Source organism: Xenopus laevis, chromosome 3L (genome assembly GCF_017654675.1).
Source record: "Xenopus laevis strain J_2021 chromosome 3L, Xenopus_laevis_v10.1, whole genome shotgun sequence".
Classification (NCBI taxonomy): Eukaryota; Metazoa; Chordata; class Amphibia; order Anura; family Pipidae; genus Xenopus; species Xenopus laevis.
The window spans coordinates 23,397,702-23,413,511 of NC_054375.1; the positions used below are offsets into that span (position 1 = coordinate 23,397,702).

The 15,810-nt window shown below is 39.6% G+C and overlaps 1 protein-coding gene across 1 annotated transcript in view; it reads left to right on the top strand.

Annotated features, from left to right (window-relative positions):
• Positions 1-3,857: 3,857 nt before the first annotated feature.
• Positions 3,858-15,810, top strand: part of ccnd2.L (cyclin D2 L homeolog) — a gene marked incomplete at its 3' end in the record, with an annotated part of 36,583 nt that continues 24,630 nt past the window's right edge. The window contains 3 exon segments of the mRNA NM_001085661.1: positions 3,858-4,196; positions 6,057-6,272; positions 9,675-9,834. Coding sequence (NP_001079130.1) covers positions 4,002-4,196; positions 6,057-6,272; positions 9,675-9,834 — 571 coding nt within the window. The 5' untranslated portion in view covers positions 3,858-4,001.

Genomic DNA, 15,810 nt, shown 5'->3' on the forward strand with positions numbered 1-15,810 from the left:
GATATTCCTAAAATTTGAGAAGATTTGTACACTGTCCCTGAGAACTGTCCAGAGAGGGTGTGGCTTTGCTGTGTCGGGACCTGTTATCCAGAATGCTTGAGACCTGGGGTTTTTTGGATAACGCATCTTTCTGTAATTTGGATCTTCCTACTTTAAGTCTACTAAAGATCAGTAAATAAACCTATTAGGCTGGTTTTGCTTACAATATGAATTGATTATATCTTAGTTTGGATCAAGTACAAGGTACAGGATCCCTTATCCGGAAACCCGATATCCAGAAAGCTCCGAATTACAGAATTGCTATCTCCCATAGACTCCAATTTATCCAAATAATCAAATTTTTGAAAAATGATTTCCATTTTCTCTGTAATAAAACAGTAGCTTGTACTTTATCCCAACTAAGATATAATTAATCCTTACTGGAAGCAAAACCAGCCTATTGGGTTTACTTAATGTTTAAATTAATTTCTAGTAGACTTAAGGCAAGAAGACCCAAATTACAGAAAGATCCGTTATCCGGAAAACCCCAGGTCCCGAGCATTTTGATTAACAGGTCCCATACCTGTACTGTTTTATTTCTATGGAGAAAAAGAATTCATTTTTAAAAATTTGCATTATTTGGAGTCTATAGGAGAAGGCCTTTCTGTAATTCTGAGCTAGGATAACGGGTGTCCAAATAACTGATCCCATGCCTGTATAACAACATGGTCTGTCTATTGCTTGATATTGGAGTATTATCCTGCATTAGGTTAGGACAAAGATACACGGAAAAAGTAATTGTTGCATAGGGGCTTTATACATTCTTACTGTGAAGGTTTGGGGCACACTTAGATTGTAAGCTTTACAGAACAGTCATCTCCTTCCCCTTGTCTCTTTGAAACTTAGCTCTTATTAATGTAGATGTACTTGGTATTAATTTGTATTTACTATTGTACTGAACCCTGTTTGTTCTATTGATCTACTGTTCTGCTGTACAGCATTGTGTACATAAGTAGTGCACGTATGTGCATATAATACACAAAAGCCATGAATATACTGTAAATTATATCCTTATAAACGGTGAGTAGTGATGTCATCAGTTATAAACGGTGAGTAGTGATGTAATTTCTGTCACATGACTCACTAAAATTTGTGTATTATAATTAATAAAGTACCCCCAGTTGTAAAATATGAGGATATTATAAGTTACCTCGGAGTTCCATGACCTGTATAAAAACACTCGGCCTTCGGCCTCGTGTTTTTATATGGTCATGAAACTCCTCGGTAACTTATAATATCCTTATATTTTACAAGAGGGGGTACTTTATTCACTATATATTTATATGCTACACATACATATATACAAGTCCCTCTCTCCATTACTGTGTAATGACCAAGTGATGGGTCTACAGCAAAGTTCTTTAAAGAGGGATAAACATTTTGCCAGTTCTAAAGAGGAAGCATTGTTCATAGGGAAGCAGATCTCAGCTGCACACATCACTTCCTGTTCTACAGAACCGGCTATTTTTCCTATTTTTAACTTAAAAGGTACTCTTCTCTAAACATTGATGGAGGTTTAATTGTTTAACGACGGAATGTCTATTCTATGGTATATTTAGTCTGGCGGTTGTATTTCAACAATAGCTAGAAGGAAACTAGGGACATTTGGGCAGTTCTGGAAAAAATAACTGGGTTGGTAACCATGCATTATTCTGTTTAAAATTATCCTTGTTAGTGTAACTGGAATTGTATACCCTATGATTAATACCCTACTTTGCAGGGCTACTGTAGAACACAGCATTATCACATGGTTGTGATATCACACATAGCAAGCACTTAATATGAGGTTTTCTTTGTGAGTGCTCCTTATCAGGTTTGGTCACTGCATTGAGCTGATGTATACATGTGTGTGTTCATCATATTAAGCTGTTCTCTCAGGGTTCGTAGTGATTAGCGTTTCACTAGGCATTTACACAGTTTCTTTTTTTTTCATATTTGTATTTATTTATTTACCTCACGCACACAGGCTGCACCTTTAGGTTTAACAGGGTCCCTGTGTCCATTGGCAGCTTTAATAGTTCTGACTCACCTTGCTTTCTACTTGGGTACAAGCTTGTTTTAGGCGCCATTGTCCTCCATTAACCTTAAAAATGAGGACACAGTGCTGATTGCTGTTTAATTTTATTATTGGGCAACAAAGGTTTTGTGTCAGATCTTATTGCATATGTGGATGGACAAATTGCATTCATAGGATTGGTTGGGGATCACCTAGGAATGAATTGGCAACTTCATTTCTGTAGAAAATCTTCCTGGCATTAGCTATTATCCAATGACATCACATTCCAAAAGGTCTCTCAAACAGAGCACTGGTTAAAAACAACCATATTGGCCCTCAAGCTTGCTCCATGGGTGGCTGGCTTAAGTCACAGGAAGTGTGAGGTGCACAGAGAAAATGACCTCATCTATGACCCAGGTTTTATCACAGTAAAATATGGAAAACGTATAAGCTACTTGTAGCCCATTGCTTACGACCTAACGTATGCCTTTGGTTGTTGGTGGGATGCAAGGAGTTGAAGTTCAGCATCAGCTGGAGGAATGTGACTTTGATATGCCTTCATAATGTGTGTGTTTAGCGCTCACCATGGGCCCCAGCAGGGGCATAACTACAGAGGAAGCAGACCCTGTGTCTGCAGGGGGCCCATGAGGCCCTAATTCATATACCATTTTAATAAATATTTGTAATATAGGTCAACCTCTAGACATTTTGGGGTGAGATGCCTGAAAAATAATTTGCTGTGCGGTGGGGCCCAGTAATATAGTGAATAAAGTAAATATTGTAAAATATTGTATTGTAAAATATAAGGATATTAGAAGTTACCGAGGAGTTTCATGACCATATAAAAACACGAGGCCGAAGGCCGAGTGTTTTTATATAGGTCATGGAACTCCGAGGTAACTTCTAATATCCTCATATTTTTCAACTGGGGGTACTTTATTTATTATAATACACAAGTTTCAGTGAGTCATGTGACAGAAATGACATTAGAACTCACCGTTTTTAACTTATGACATCAGAACTCACCGTTTATAAGGATATAATTTACAGGGTATTTATGGCTTTTGTGTATTATAAGTAGTTACGCTACTGGGCCCCAGGCTTGGCTGGTGTGCAAAAAAGTACATAATACATAATATGTTGTGCAAAATAAAGATGCTCCTTTTTTTTTTTTGTTACACAACTCCCATAGTCCCACCATGTTTGATTCCCTAGGCCTCTTTCTGTGCTGTTCCTGGCCTCTTATTGTAGGGCTTTTTTACTTTTTACTTGCTGCAAAGTCATAGGCTATTGGAAATACATCTGAAAACTGGAAGACACAAGCTGCAGCTCACTTTAGTGTGTGTGTGTATCCGAGTATATCTATGTGTCAGTGTTTATGGCGATCTCTAATTGTGTATCTCTAAATGTGTCTTGTGCATATTTGTGTTTGTAGTTGTGTGTGTTTATCTCTGGATATGTGTCTTGTGCACAATTGTGTCTGAGTTTGTATTTGTGTATTTCTGAGTGGCTGTGTCCTTGAGTGTGTGTTATTGAATGCCTGTGTATTTGTGAATGTTTTTGGGTTAATTTGAGTACCTACTTGTGTGAGTGAGTGAAAGAAAGTGCAACAGCAGCAGAAGATGGGCGGGGCTAGAGTCACGTGCGAGTGTGTTCGCCCTGTACTAGGGCCTCCTGCGTTCAGAGAGAGAAAAAAAAAAAAGCGGCAGCTGCTGTTCTACATAATAACCCAGAGATCTGGGGCCGGCCCAGTCCCACGCTGCGTCACCACCAGCAGCAGCAGCACCACCACCACCACCACCACCACAAGCATTAACACAAGCATTAACACAAGCAGCAGCGCTGGGGGAGCCGGGGAGCAGCAATAAGGCTCAGCAGCGAAGTGGGGCTCAACTACTAACCCGGGAACGGGGGAGGGAAAGAAGTGAGTGCGGGAAATCATCCAGTGGTAGCGTCCAAGGGTGCCATGGAACTGCTGTGCTGCGAGGGGGACACTGTCCGCAGGGCTCAGCCTGACCCGGCGCTGCTGCTGGATGACAGGGTCCTGCACAATCTGCTCACCGTGGAGGAGAGGTACCTGCCCCAGTGCTCCTACTTCAAATGTGTCCAGAAGGACATCCAGCCCTTCATGAGGAGGATGGTGGCCACATGGATGCTGGAGGTGGGTGCACACAAAATATCGGGGGTCCCCCCCCCCTTTTCAACACCTCCACTTGGAATTGCCCACAACTTGCTGCATGGCAGCTCTGTACAACTAGATATATGTGCAACAAGGCTGTACACGCATTATATGTAAAGAAGTACGTAATGTAGCAGCGAGTACATGCTCTACATGTCTATGGACGTACACCGCATATATTATCCGCTATTAAATTCTATGTGTTTATACTGTGTGTGTGCTGGAGATTTTCTACTAATTTTCTGGATAAGCCTTCTGCGTTCCAGAAAGAGCAGGAACCAACTTGGGGTTCTGTGAGGGGTGTCCGTATTGTGCTTCTATGATCTCCATATGTTTGTGTGTGGATTGAGCACTTGCACAGAGTGGATTTGGGGGAGATATTCGAGTTTGGGGCACACACATATTACATGGACACGTGTTGCAGTCTGGGGATTATGCAGAAAGTTTTTTTTTTTTTCCCCTTCTGGCTGAGGCTTTGGGGAAAGAGAATGGAAATCCCCTGTTTATAGCTGGGGGGGGGGTGTTGAATCATGGTGGCACCGTTTTATAAGTAATGGGGTGGTCTCACCCCCCCTCCCCACCCTACCAATGCCCTGCTGCTTTTGCTTTCTCTCCCTGCGACCCAGGCTGTGCCCACGTATACACACACAGGCTCCATGTCTGCCTTGCTTTCCCTGAACCCCCCCTCCTACACCGATACATATGGGGGGGGAACAGGGGTCTGGCATTTTCCCCAATCTCTGATCTTCCTTTTTTTTTTTTTTTAAATTTTGAAAGAATGAATTTTTCAAGCTATGCTCCTTGGTGGTCACCCCATGGGTGGGTACTGGGGGGAAAAAAGGGTAGGGATATGTTTCAACAGCAGTGGAACATTTAACTCCTCCAGTTTTGGACTTTGTGGGGCTTACCCTCATGTGCCGCAACTGGCGTATAAAGGGTTAAAACTGTCATCGCCTTTAACCCTCACTGGAAACTTTAAATGTTTAGGGAAGGGGGGCGATGGGCTGCGGATTTCGTTGCATGTGGGTCTGCTTGCATGGAAAGTTGCTTGTCAGGATTTATAGGGTTAAATTGCCTTTTGGGGTGACATTTAGAGATAATGGGAGCTCACTGGGATGTCCTCTTTGGGAGGTCTTGGATCTGTTCATTGTTAAAAAAAAAAAAAAAAAAAAATGGAGTATGTCTGCACTTCTGTTTAGAAATTGGTGAAATTTTTGCCTTGAGCCCCACTATTTGTGTACCCCTTTATCTACCTGGCACCCCTTCCCTCACCCAGTGCTCACCTTTAGATTTCTAACCCTTCCATGCTGTGTAATTAGCAGCTTTTTAGCCCAGCCCCCATCCGCAGCCATGCTCTCTTAAAAAGAAAAACCCTCAGGGACCCCCCCCCCTTGCCTTTCATCGATGGATTTGACCCCCAATACCACCCCCAACCCTTCCCTCAATTGTCGGGAATGATGCACGGGGGTCTGCTGGGGAGGTTCCTTCAAAAACCGAAGAGCTGGGTAATTTTTAAGTATTTTTAAATATTTTTTGAAAATATGACGAAGTAAAAAAAAAACTCTTTCGCCATGACTGGCTGGGGTGGATGTTCTGCTAGCTCCTATAGTGTGACCTGAATTCATTCCTTAGGGAATCGGCAGGGTTGTGTGTGGCAGACCGACTGCTGGGCAAATGTACATTTTGCTTAAAATCTGGCCAAAAAAATTTAGGATGATAAATTTGATTTTAAAACGAGCAGAGAAATAACTATCAACTTTTCTTTCTCCCTCCCTCTTCCCCTCTCTCTCTCTCTCTCTCTCTCTCTCTCTCTCTCTCTCTCTCTCTCTTGATGCCTTTCAGGTTTGCGAAGAACAGAGGTGCGAGGAAGAAGTGTTCCCCATGGCCATGAATTATTTGGATAGATTTTTAGCAGTGATCCCCACCAGAAAGTGCCATTTACAACTCCTTGGAGCTGTCTGCATGTTCTTAGCTTCCAAGCTGAAAGAGACTATCCCTTTAACTGCAGAGAAACTTTGCATTTATACTGACAATTCTATCAAACCACAAGAGCTGCTGGTAAGCAGCCTAATCACTATGTATGCCCCTTTTCTAGCACGGGAAACTTAATTTATTTTTCTGTCCGTGACCCCCTTCTCATCCCTGCGAAAATCATTTTACTTTCTGTTTTTGCTGGAAATTGATTTTTATTTTATGTTTATCCTTATCCTAAAGAGTTTGTACAAAAAACAAAACAAAATTGCACTAATATTTATATTAATTTCATATAAAAGGCAAATTTATCCTCTTTTTCAATTAACCAATAATGTCTTGAATCCGATAACCAGCAATTAGCAGAGGATGCAAAATACTCTAATTTGTGTTTTTAAAGCAGACTGGAGAGCACTTATATTTTAATAATAATTTATTTATTTACTCCATAAAAAGCATTTCATGTTGGTGACATACTTAATTAGTGACTTTTTTGTGTATCTGCTGCCACCTACTGGTAAATGTATTTTAAATTCCTTCAAGAGCATAATTAAAGGGGAATCTAAAAAACATAATTTATTTAAATGTTGGTGAATTACAAATCCCAGCATAATTTAGAAGATTTTCAAGGTTAGGACATACTGAGTGCTGTATCCCAGAAACATCAGGGTTTTATTCTAAAAGCAATGTTGCTCAATAAAACATTTCCTCAGCTCTCCATGGCCTGAGGCTGCATTAAAATCTGAAATAATCCTCCAATGAGAATCCCAGTTTATCTCTCTAAATTTGACTCCATGTTGTTTGTTCCTGCATTTGGAGTTGGAAGCAGTAAGCACAGTTTATTAGCTCTGAACAAGTCTGTCCTTCCACTCCATGTTTGATTCCCATGTAATATAATGACCCCAAAACGGCACAATAGTCCCTGTATTTAAGATAAGAGCAATTGTCATTGGTGTATTTCAATTGTGGTATTTTTTCCTAGATTATGTTATGCTGTTATTTCACTGTTGAGGTATATATAGGCAATTAAAGATGCTAACTTTAATATCAAATTCAATAGTTGATTTTATGAGGATCAAATCCATTCAACCAATTGCAGTGTTTGCAATCATCCAGTATTCGTTGTTTCACCAATTTTTATGATTGTGACATAATAATGGGACCCAACATTGATATCTGGGCCAGTACAGGTATGGGACAGTTCTCCCGAATGCTTGGGACCTGGGATTTTCTGGATAACGGATCTTTCCATTATTTGGATCTTCACACTAGTCTGCTAGTGTGAAAAATCATGTAAATATACACAATAGGCTGGTTTTGCTTCCAATAAGGATTAATTATATCTTAGTTTGGATCAAGTACAGGGTACTGTTTATTATTACAGAGACAAAGGAAACAATTTTTAAACATCTGGATTATTTGGAGTCTATGGGAGACAGCCTTTCCGTAATTCAGAGTTTTCTGGATAATGGGTCTCCTGATAATGCTATACCTGTAAATTGATTTCTTTCTGCACTCAATTCTGTATCTGCAACTGGATATTAACAAACTTCTACAAATATTTGAAACTCCAGCCAAAACCCTTTTTTTCTGCTGATTGAAAAAGTCATTGTAAACAACTTCACAAAAAAGTTCTTTGAAAATTGTACAGCCATTAAAGGAGATATAAAGCCTAACTAAAGAAGTAGCTAGAAATGTTGTACATTACGTTATGGGCTTCTGTACCAGCCCAAGGCAACCACAGCCCTTTAGCAGTAAAGACCTGTCTCCAAAGATGCCAGAGTAGCTCCTCATCTTCTTTTCTGCTATATATTTACACATAGAATACATAGAATAGAAATGTCACAATATAAGGCTGATTAGTAATTAATACAGATATTTACTACATGACAGCACAGAAACCAGTGCAATTAGCCCTGTAGCATCAGCTTATATTACAGACCAACCTCATTTTTTGCTTGATAATTTACAACTATCTTTAAGCTTAGCTTCTCAACAGCTGCTCAGAGACCACTGTCACAGACACTTTCCAAGACAGTGACCCCCTGTGACAAGTTTGAAGTCCTGGATCATTGCTGCTATTGACTCGCTGAAACTTTAGACTGGTGCAATAAGCTCAGTATATGAAATTACATTTTTAGCCATATTAATTTTTAGGGTTTAGTTCTCCTTTAAAATCAGCATCTGTCATAGCAGTGCAAAAAATGTACCTACAGCCAAAGAGATGTTGCTTTCAGTATTCCATTTACAAATAACAATAATACAATTTAACTGATGTAAATTGGCAAGTTGCTTAGAAATATTTCTCAATTGATATGGGACAGTTCCATGGTTACCCCATTCAGATAGAGGGCACCATGCACAGGGCATCGTACTTTAATTTTTAAAATTAAATACAGTAGATTTTTCCTAATGCCTTTTAATATTACATGAAATCTATTTAGTTGTGTTTTATAATTATCAAATCAGTAACCTAATCCGTTAACAAAGCTATCAATAAAACACATACTTTTGAGAAAATATTTTGATATTTCCATCCCCTACCCTATAATTAGGTTCCTTGGACTGCAGTACATTGGTGCACAGTAGTCCTGAAGTTATTTAGTGGTTATTTTCACTTGTAACTGAGTGAATACAGTGTTGTTTCTTCCTCTTTTCACACACCACCTTTATTCTCCTACTCTCTTCTGTTTACATGCACTCATCTGTCCTTCTCTTTGTTCTCATACAGAGAAGGGGAATGGCCAGGATCTAGGCTTACAAGGTTGAATAGTTGGTTTATCAGTATGCCTGTGTACACCAGGAGTGTCTATGGAACCCCAGTGTGCCAGTCCAACACTAAGCGCACCATTCAAGCTGTCCTAATTATAAACTAGGCTACATACTACCAGTTATTTTCAGTTTATGAGAATGAAACCTCCCCTGATTATCTTTGATCATATGTGCTCTCTTCTGGGTGGGAGATAAACCAGGATATAGAGCGTGAAGAAAGAGAACCTAGCAGTGGTTGTCCTATTCCTTTATTATTACAGGAGACTGACGTTACAGGTGTGGGATTCATTATCCGGAAACCCGTTATCCTGAAAGGCTGTCTCCCATTTTATCCAAATAATCCAATTTTTTTTAAAAGGGTTCCTTTTTTTCTCTGTAATAATAAAAACAGTACCTTGTACTTTATCCCAACTAAGCTATAATGAATCCTTATTGGAAGCAAAAGCAGCCTATTGGGTTTAATGTTTACATGATTTTCTTGTCGTTTTAAGGAACGACGATCTAAATTACAGAAAGATCCATTATCCAGAAACCCCAGGTCCCAAGCATTCTGGATAACCGGTCCCATACCTGTACCAGGGTAAATAGAATGCCAACACAAATCCACTGCTTTAAAACAAATGTTTAAGCAACATAAACCACGTTAACGTCGTGAATAGCTGTAAGGCCCCCCTAACGTAAATCACCACTCAGACACGATTGTCGTTTCTTTCCCAGGAGTGGGAGCTGGTGGTTCTGGGGAAGTTGAAGTGGAACCTGGCCGCTGTGACGCCACACGATTTCATAGAACACATACTAAGAAAGTTGCCCTTGCCTAAAGACAAATTACTCTTGATCCGGAAACATGCACAAACATTCATTGCTCTTTGTGCTACAGGTAAGGGCCACACTTTTATCTCTGCCGCTGCTTTTTATATATATATATATATATATATATATATATATATATATATATATATATATATATATATATATATAACATTTTTTTTCTTTCATTTCCCGGAGTTATGTAATTGGCGAGGCATAAAAACCTATTACAGCTGAGTGTACCTGATAAGTGAGCTGGGGCAAAGAAGATTGTGGGAGAGGAGTAGGTGCGTCTGGAAAAAAAGGTGCATTTTCTTTGCCCGCCACACCTATTCTTCTAATCCTTGTAGAGCACTCAGCTGTGTCATTCCTTCAGGTTAACCCCTTTGGCCTCTGGATGACAGAGCGTATGGAGGCCTTTTTATTTGAGGGGCAAATACATGTCATCAGTGATTGAAGTTGTCATATATTCAAAATAATTGGTCTGTCTGCTCATATAGGAAATTAGAATAGGCTGCTTGCAGGGGCAGCCAGAGATTTACACCCACTTTTTTTTTTAAATTGCATGTGTTCTCATGTGCACTGTTTCATCAGAGTTTCTGCATGCCGCAACTACAGTGCCACATGGTAAGGGTTATGGCATACAACTTACGGATCCCTACACCACCCCATCATGGCCACCACAAACTGATCCCCCTAATAGCAGGCCTGGGGTGGTGCGACCCTGCATAGACATTTAAAGGAACAGTTTAGTGTAAAAGAAAACTGTGTAAATTATCTGTGCAAAATAAAAAATGTTTCTAATATTGTCAATTAGTTAAAAATGTAATGTATAAAAGGCTGGAGTGAGTGAATATCTAACATGGCAGGACAGAACCCAACTTCCTGCTTTTCAGCGGCTTTAAGTGGGGCCACGTAGGACATAACTGTTCAGTGAGTTTGCAATTGATCCTTAGCATGCAGCCCCGATTCAGAAGCAAACAGTTATGACCCATGTGCCCCCCCCCTCAAGTCCTTACTGCCTGGTAAACAATCATTGTTAACCAAGAGAGCTGCAAAGCAAGAAGTAGTGTTCTGGCTATTATGTTACACATCCAGTCACTCCAGCCTTTATAGATTACATTTTTGACTACCGGTAACTATATTGAAAACATTTTTTATTTTGCACATCCTATCTATTTACCAAGTTTTAATTTTTATACAGAACAATTCCTTTAAGGTGGTGGATATTCATTAGTGAGTGTAATAGTCTGACCCAAGGACATCTTTTGAATTCTGGCACAGATTGGTCTGGCCCATTGGTTCCACAACTGTGCTATTGTGTTAAGTACAGTAGACACTGAGTTCTGTCATTGCCACCATTGTGTGATGGAGAGGAACCCTGGGGCAGATGAGACCCTGTTTATAAAACTAGTGCTCTGGTTATCACAGAAAAAATTTTTAATGATGAGTTTAGTTTGTGGTATTTATCACTGGTAACAGTGATATATTGGGCTTTGATATTTACACTATAGGTGTCACACAAGATACAGTGTGATAAGCTTATGGTGCAGATATGTTCAGCAATATAGCTGTCTGTTTCAAGGTGGCAGTTAGGTGGGCCCTGCCAACTAGAAACTGCTCTGCTCCACTCCAATCACTGCCAACAAACCCCCCCCCCCCACCCTTTTTAAGATGTTCTTAATCTGGATAGTTGACTGCCTGGGTCACCCAATGGGACCAGAACTCTGATATGTTGGCAACTCAGTCATTTGAATATGGGCAATAGATTCGTGTATCAGTGTTTTTTCTATCTTTGGAGGTACCCTTGGCTGTTACAGGGGGCAAATACCTTCTGTTATTGCTGTATTGTACCCAATTGTGTGCCTCCTCAAGTTTTCCTGTTTACTAGATGAAATTTGTCAGAAAATGGACATTGTTGGGGGAAGGTTTATAATTTAAACACATAGGACCGCCATCTACAAATATGATTGTGTACATCCATATTAAGAATAATTTTCCTTAAGGGGGTGGTTCATCTTTAAGTTAACTTTTAGTATGTCATAGAATGGCTCATTCTAAGGTCTTCATTATATATTTGTTATAGTTTTTTAATAATTTGCCGTCTTTTTCTGACTCTTTCCAGCTTTCAAATGGGCGTCACTGACCCCATCTAAAAAACAAATGCTCTGTAGGCTACAAATGTATTGTAATTGTTACTTTTTATAACTCAATTGTCTATTCAGACCCCTCCTATTCATATTCCAGTCTCTTATTCAAATCAATGCATGGTTGCTAGGGTAATTTGGGTAATCTGAAACTGCAAAGTAGAGAGCTGCTGAATGAAAAGCTAAATAACTCAAAAACCACAAACAGTAAAAAATGAAACCCAATTGCAAATTGTCTCAGAATATCACTCTTTACAGCATACCAAAAGTTAATGTAAAGGTTAACAACCCCTTTAAAGGAAAACTATACCCCCAAAATTAATACTTAAGCAACAGATAGTTATATCAAATTCAGTGGCATATTAAAGAGTCTTACCAAACTGGTATACGGTATATATTTAAGTAAATATTTCGCTTAAAATCTCTTGCCTTCAACCACCATTATGTGATGGTCTGTGTGCTTCCTCAGATCACCTGACCAGAAATTAGGGATGCACCAAATCCACTAGTTTTGGATTCGGCCGAATACCAAACCGAATCCGAACCCTAATTTGCATATGCAAATTAGGGGTGGGAAAGTGAAAACATTTTTTACTTCCTTGTTTTGTGACAAAAAGTCACGCGATTTCCTTCCGCCCCTAATTTGCATATGCAAATTCTGATTAGGTTCGGCCGGGCACATGGATTTGGCCGAATCCTTCTGAAAAAGGCAGAATCCTGGATTCGGTGTATCCCTACCAGAAATACTACAACTCTAACTGTAACAGGAAAAAGTGTGGAAGCAAAAGACATAACTCTGTCTGTTAATTGGCTCATGTGACCTAACATGTATGGTTTGTTTGATTTATTTGTTATTTTTTAAAATGGCAATTTTCTATTCAGGATTACCCAATAGCACATACTACTAAAAAAGTATATTATTATGAAAATGGTTTACTTACATGAAGCAGGGTTTTATTCAATATATTGAATATTCAATATATTTTTATAGAGACCTACAGTTTGGGGGTTATAGTTTTCCTTTAAGGGGATCCTTCTTAGAGGACTTTGCCAGCCACATAGAATACTTAATGAGCACTGTGGATTTATTCTCACAGAAAAACCTGATGGTGATAGCCAGAAACTACTACCCAAAGCATCTTTTAGCTGTGTTTTAAGGTTTATTGCACAGGGTTGCGGTTAGATGTTTAGTGTACAGCAGCCATGTGCATCTAACGCTTTTCCATTCACCTTCCGCACACTACTCCTTTTGATCAGCTTAAGAAAACCTGTTCTTTATATTTTTTGAGTATTTGCATGTATACATGATATTGGGGAGTGGAGACGGCATATTTCATACATCAGGTTAGGTGTTCTCCATATACCCTAGTAGTCACTGCACCCCTAGTGGTCCTAATGGCATATGGGTAATTATCTAGTCCTGCAGTTATCTGTATGTTTGGAAAATTCAGGCGGGATAGTGACCGATTGCTTTCTGTGGCGAGTTTTCCTTTTTTAAGAAAAAAGCAAACTGTTCTAAGAAATACTTGTTTTCTGCTTTCATAAATACACGGTTGTATGCTGGATCTCCCCCCCCCCCCCCACATTACCTAATATACTCCTCCAGCCAAGGTGACATGAGCCCATCCATTTTCCTGCACTGCACCTGTGTGATAAACTATGGGCTTGCTATTTTTTTCTACTGTTTGTTTTCCTGTAAGTATTCGGTAAAGCTTGTAGACACAGGTTATTCTGCACTGAGAGCCTGATTTGTTTGCATATATGTGTCTTTTCATAAGAGCAGGAGTGGCCATGATTGCTCTGGTCAGGTAACCACACAGGTGAATGCTAAGTGCCCTCAAAACCATGAACCATCACGTGATGAGCAATAAATATCTGGTACAATATATAGTGAATAAAGTACCCCCTCTTGTAAAATATAAGGATATTATAAGTTACCGAGGAGTTTCATGATCATATAAAAACTCAAGGCCGAGTATACAGGTCATGGAACTCCGAGGTAACTTCTAATATCCTCATATTTTACAACTGGGGGTACTTTATTTATTATAATACACAAATTTTAGTAAGTCATGTGACAGAAATGACATCACTACTCACCGTTTATAACTGATGACATCACTACTCACCGTTTATAAGGATATAATTTACAGGATATTCATGGCTTTTGTGTATTATATTCTTATAAATGGTGTTTAGTGATGTGATTAGTTATAGGTGTTGTTAATGATGTTGATTATAACATGATTGTTATAACATAGTACAGTAGTGTATAATGTACCCCTATAGTAAAATATAAGGATATTATAAGCCACTGAGCAATTGCATGACCATATCAAAGCATGAGGCCAAAGATCTAATGAGCCACAGAAATGACATCACTGAGCACTGATGCCATCACCAAACACCATCTGTAAGGATAAAATTTACAGGATGTTTACCTCTGCTCTGGACATAAAACTCCTTGAGTACTAAGGATGGCTTTAACTAAAGGGTCTATCCATGCAGGACTATGAGCCCTGGAGATATTCTTGGCACCAGAGGTTTCAATATGCATATTATTCATTTTTTTATTTGGCAAGTAAGGTGTCCAGATTTGGTTGGGCACCTTGGCTAATTATCACCATTCTGCCCAAGCATCTGGGACGTTGTTGTTTTGTTGTCAATGCCCCTTCTCAGCAGGGACAAGGGGAAGAGTGACTCCTTTCTTCTTGTCAGTCTATTGGTCAATGATCTTTGTATGGTACATTATACATGTATACATGTCGCTGCTTTGGAAATATAGCCCTTGCTTTGTAATTTACTTGCATGAAAAATTCAGACTGAACTTTGCCTTTCGGCACATTCTTGGCTGTGGCTCAAAGCAAGCCGAGTATGTGTGGGTGGGTGTAATCATAGCCACTATATTGGATCTGAGGCCAGTGAAGCGACAGTGCATAGTAGCAGAGAGGCTGATGGTCCGCATGCCAACTTCTGTCTTGCATTCTGCCCTTTGATAAAGCCCATGAATATGTCTCCTTGATTTTCTCTGATATCCCAGCGCAAGGCCCTGCATCGGCCCCTTTCACATGAGACGATTTACTGTCAACACGTTGAGGTTTTTTTTTCCAGTTATGGTTTTGGTGGTTTCATAAAACAAATATGGACTGGGCGATTTGTCTTCTGCTGGGAAATATGCCCACTGGAAAGGAGTAGTACCTTCCAGATGAATATCTGCTGACAAGGTCTTCTATTAATGGAGCATTATGAGTCCTAATGGGATTAACCACTTGAGTGCCCCTGTGACGTTCAGCCACGTCACTGCAGCTGGGACCCAAGAGGAGATTGGTAAAAATGATCACTCTTTTACTTGTTTTGCAAGTGAACATTCCAGTGGGATGTAAAAAGTAAACTATGGCTAAAAGAAAAGTGTCCCCTCAACTACATGGGGGGGTAGGGAAATAGAGGACCCAGGTGGGTCATAACTGAATTAAATTTGCAAAACAGGTCATCATTTTGAAGGTCTTGGAGAAACCCAAAATGTTTTTTCCAAAAATCATTAGCATATATGAGTCTTAACAAATGAAAATAAACTATGATCATTAAGATGGTGTGAGAAGTTGCTCAATCCTGAAATATTATTGCCCTTGAAATATTAATTTTGGTCCAGATTTGGTCTTGAATTTGGTCTTGGGATTGAATTAGTTGTCGGGGGGGGGGCTGCCTGCCTAGTTCATATCTTGCATTTCAGCTGCCGTGATAATCATAGATAGATGTAGTGATGTGCTGGTCACTAATTGTACTCGCCAACATCCATCCCCAACTTGCCATATACAAACCCCTGCCCATCTGGGCCTGGATCTTTTATATATTTGTTAATGGCAGTTACATCACTGGAGAGGGGGAGACCTAGCACATAT